Raw genomic sequence first — 5000 nt, forward strand, 5'->3', positions numbered from 1 at the left:
CATCCACCACTACTTTATCTGAAAATTTAAAAGTAGAATAACCTTATGCTGGAACCTAACCTAAGAAACTGCTAAGAAAGGGGGCAGCAAATACTATATATGTATGGATACCAGGCGTATCCTTGACAATGTCCATGCAACTGTCAACACCACGCCTCTCGTCATGAACAGCTTGCTGCTGGGAGGGAGGCATCCTTTTAGACTCATCTCACTACATGTACAGTGCACAGTATCCCTCAACCTGTTGGGTTTCTATTACCCGAAGTTGGTAACTATTCTCTAGTTGTCTAAAGTAATCTCTAAAAGTGCTTATAAACAAGACCTGCTACCATGCCCCACTCCCAACATCTACTCCTTGAATACTTCGTGGTTGTTCAAGCATCAGGGAGTGTTGAATGCTGCCGCCACAACTTGCTTTCATGCTTGCCGCAAGCAAACACAATGCTAAGGACTAAAAAGAACCATAAACAAAGGATAAAAAAGAATAATAAAAAAAAGACGTCAGACGCCGTAGTGCTTGAGGCTGAGTGCTGTAGACTTACCATCTGTTGATCGTCAGACGTGAAACAGATACCAATGTTAAGCTCAGTAGCGCAGTCTCACCGGTGTTAAAGCACACTAGCATACATGATAACAATGTCTAATCTTTGAAGGTTACACAAGTAGGTAGATGGGAGAATTTGGGAGGGGAAAGAGAAGGGAAGGGGTCTGGTACCACAACACACTGAAAGCTAACAGTCTACGAGTCTGCTCTAACACCGGTAATAGAAAACTGCATTAGGCATTGAAACAAGAAGGAAAAAGAAAGGTTTGAACTGGTCAACATCACTTGAGTCCCTAAGTGGATGCTCGTAGAGGTTAAGAATGATTAACAATGTTATATTTAGTACTGAAATGTTCACAAAAGAGAGGTATTAGATTGGCATAAATAATAATCCATAATGTGATGTCAAGGAATTGCTGATGTATGGATTTCCTACCATAGAAATTTCCTACAACTTTAACATTTAAATATTCACTTCATAGATGCTGTTATTGGTTTAATTGTTGATATTTCTAATAGTTTTAAGAACATGTATATACCTGCATGCTCTGACTAAATATATAACTTTTTGGCAATGTATGACGTCATATTCACAGTGATGGCTAGGGATGTCCAATCAGTGTCTCTGAATATACGAAATATCAACATACTTTAAGAGTCAACCAACGGAAGGAGGAGTTTTCATGTCTATATGTATATATAAGAAATGTATATACACACACAGTGAAGTGACTGTATGGCAGACATGTAGCGAAACAACCAAAAAAAAAATCACTTTCTAACTTGCTGACATCATTGACTACACTCTTGGTTGCCTGGGAAAAACACCAAACAGAGTTCTGAATGGGGAATTGCCAACTGTACAAAGTGAGTGATGAAATGGTAGGAAGTGAGCATGCATATCAAATCCCTGGTTTTCAGCATGTCCTAGTTATTTTGGTTGTTGTAAAAAACATGCAAGCTTTTTTTTCTGAACTGTTTAGATTTGTGGGTTGTTCTATTACTCAAGTGCTGTTTAAGAGTTCGAGCCAGAGAACAGCCTTTTTGTCACACTTGGGCTCAGCTTAGCACTGGCAGCTAGCGGACTTCTCTAAAACTCTCAGTAAGGCACTGTATAAGCACAGAGGAATGCTCATGAATGTAGTAATAGCAGGAATAGTACATCTCTCTATAATGAGAAATACGTATATCTGAAGGGTGAGGAAAGGAAATATATTTAAATATATAGATATGTGCTTGTGAAATAAAGATGGTTATGTTGCTAATGGAATGAGCGAAGTATTTCCCATTATTTCGTCAAGAGTTCCTGGTTCATTACTACCATATCTTAATAACTGCTTCCTCTGATAACAAGATGCCTGTCACGCAGGTTTTATGCCTGGCATTTGGACTTCCATGCACTTAGCCATGGCTTAGAAATGCTCTTCTAAGGCAAAAACATTTGATTTCGTGACTGCATTGCACTTGACATATCTCTCGTTCTCAAAATAAAAATTGATGCTTGTCACTGAGGACAATATTCAACAAATCTGAGAGGCTACAGAGAGAAGAATAAGAAAGGGGGACACTGAACACCAAAAGGAACACATCTTACATCTATCATATTACTGCAATAATGTTGATCTACATACTACAGTAACAATGTCCTAACTGTGTAAGCATATATACCACTGGTGCCCATGAAACATCTTTCAAAATCAAAATAGTGCAATCACAACTGCTGCAGCTGCTCTAAGGCACATTGTTGGGAGTTGAAGAGTTTTTAGCTCAAAAGCAGCTAATGGAGAGAGAAAATGGGTGCCTTCTCAATTGTACCTCACTAGCTTCAAATGAACTGGGTGCACATAATATATTGTCAGCATGTTTATCCAAGTGTGGAGATCTAAACAGGGATGATGCAATGCTACTAAACATCAGCAAGGGATTTTATACCAAGAAACCGCCTGTCAACATACCTTCTTCTTCAGCGCGTTGAAATTGTCGATGATCACACCAATGAAGAGGTTGAGTGTGAAGAAGGAGCCGCACACGATGAAGATCACAAAGTAAATGTAGGCGTAGATGTTGGCTTCTCTCTCCGGCTGCAGGTCTATCCCGCGGCAGTCAACTGCATCTGCCATCACCTCCATCCAGCCCTCAAATGTCGCCTGCGGATGATTTGCTCAGTCAGTGGAAAGAAAAGAAAAAAAGGGGAAAAAATTGGGGGAAATGAACATCATACTTGACAGTAGGATTTGTAAAACACTTCTGAAAATTAAAACTATGTTTAACTGATCTGCAAATAAAACAAAGTATTGATTAGTTTTATCAAAGGGATATTTTCTCTCTATGAGGTCGTAGTTTCACTTAATTTCTAGAAGCATTATCATTTTGATAATTCTGTATATCCTTAATCCTATGATACATTAAAACTGCAGAATTTTGTAATCCGTTGTTCCTTACCACTTGAAACAGGGCTAGATAAGCATAACCCACATGATCAAAATTTATTTTGCTATTGGTCCAGTTGAAGTTCAGTCTTTCACAATCACTTCGATTGTTTACCATCTGCAAATTGACAAAAAAACATATCTTTAGAATTAATCTAATCTTTCATAACGTTAATAAACAAGTCAAACAATACAGCAATCAGTAACCTATTGATTCAACAAAAAAAAAAAATGTAATTGATAAATATCTCAAAATGTGAAAAAATCTTCAAAACAAACCTTAACTGGGAGGATTTTTCTATCAACAGGATCAACACACTTGTAAAACTTCCCCCCAAACATCTGCACGCCCATGATGGAGAAAATGAGCCAGAAGACGAGGCACACAAGCAGCACATTGAAGATGGACGGGATGGCATACATAAGTGCATTCACCACAATCTGTTGAGGGCGAGAGTGAGGAATTATTGTGTTTTCTTGCTGTGGTCTTGGTGCAAGCATGGGGAGGGGGGGGGGTAGTTTGATTACTTAATTTTTTTATTAATTGGTTCATATATATGAATTGTAACCTAACTTTGTATAGATAATAATGTCATATGTATATAAAATAGATAAATTTTGATTTACTCAGAATATACATTAATAACATGTACAATTATATACATTTAGAGAATTTGTAATGGCACATAAATACCCATATACACTTTAATTTACATAGAAAAAAACACACATACACGCATGTATGCACAGGCTGACACACAGGCACATACTGTACACACAAAATCATGCACACACGCACAGGGACACACACACACACACACACACACACACACACACACACACACACACACACACACACACACACACACACACACACACACACACACACACGCACGCACACACTCACACTCACACACTCACACTCAGACGCAGTGTCCACATACCTTCATCCCCTCCCAACGTGAGATCGCCCGAAGGGGCCTCAGTGCTCGCAGTGTCCGAAGACTCCTAAGCGCAATGAGGTTATCTTGCTCCACAAAGAGACTGCACAGTGACACCATGACGATGAAGCAGTCGAGAAGCGTCCAGACGGAGGTGAAGTACTTGACGAAACCAAAGGCAACCCACTTGATCACCATCTCCAGGGTGAAGAGAACGGCAAAGGCGAGGTTCAGGTAGGAGAGTACCTCCTGTAGAGGACGGGGGAGGGGATTAGGTTCTGCGAGCTGCATGGGGCCATCGGACAGGCTCTAAGGTGAGCATTATGGGGACTGCTTTTGATAATTCACCTTCGTGTTGTCTTTACACTAAAATGTCTGATATGAACAGTCTTCTCTGAGTGTAAAAAAATCATGTAAGCGAACTATCAAAATTTGTATCTACAAACAAATTATTCTATTCATGTTTCAAAATATTGTTCCAGAAAAAAAGGATCAACGGGTAGGAAGGGTACACCGATAAAATCCAGGAAAAGGGGCCTTCATAGATGGGTACACCAAAATGTATTAAAAGACTAGTTTATTTTGTTATTAGTAGATATGTTCCTCTTCAATAGGGAGTTAGTATTTATAATGTTGTGTATTATTCTGCTATGGTGGTTAGGGGACAACACATATGGACAAACAAGAGTACTGCCAACCTCGGTTTCTTGCATATTTGACCATTGGCTTCGTCGACAACACAAAATGCAAAAAAATATATATATATATTTTGATGCGCATTCCGGGTATCCTGTGTTACTCGGGCATCACATAGACAGCTGCTGGACGTACAGATAGACATAGAAGCCAGGATGGTCCAACCAAGACACGACAAGCAACACATTCAACATTAAGGAGAAAGTGTGGTTCTAAATGGCTGATAAATACAGGAAATTAATATAGAGAACACATCTCTAAATACATGTAACTCAGCCATTGTAAACTAGAGATGAATTATAGCCAAGTTGTAACTTCTTTTGAAGTAACAAAGGAACAGTATTTCCATATGATTATGGTCAATAACAAACTATTCGTTTGTTTTTAAGA

The 5000-nt window shown here is 38.9% G+C and overlaps 1 protein-coding gene across 14 annotated transcripts in view; it reads right to left on the reverse strand.

Moving 5' to 3' along the window:
• Positions 1–5000, reverse strand: part of LOC122248987 (sodium channel protein 1 brain-like) — a 319708-nt gene that overhangs the window by 23808 nt on the left and 290900 nt on the right. For 13 of the 14 annotated variants that reach the window (XR_015192059.1, XM_086549431.1, XM_086549430.1 and 10 more), the window contains 4 exons: positions 3918–4163; positions 3253–3414; positions 2987–3091; positions 2500–2691 (listed from right to left, as the gene is read on the reverse strand). Coding sequence is in view for 13 of the 14 variants with exons in the window: in XM_086549431.1 (XP_086405557.1) it covers positions 2500–2691; positions 2987–3091; positions 3253–3414; positions 3918–4163 (705 nt within the window). In the remaining variant the exon portion in view is untranslated. Of the gene's footprint in view, positions 546–2499; positions 2692–2986; positions 3092–3252; positions 3415–3917; positions 4164–5000 lie in introns of all 14 variants that reach the window. The other variant, XM_086549438.1, reaches the window with a different exon arrangement.

This window comes from Penaeus japonicus, unplaced genomic scaffold (genome assembly GCF_977035675.1).
Source record: "Penaeus japonicus unplaced genomic scaffold, GWHDUDI00000001_assembly GWHDUDI00000022, whole genome shotgun sequence".
NCBI classification, from domain to species: domain Eukaryota; kingdom Metazoa; phylum Arthropoda; class Malacostraca; order Decapoda; family Penaeidae; genus Penaeus; species Penaeus japonicus.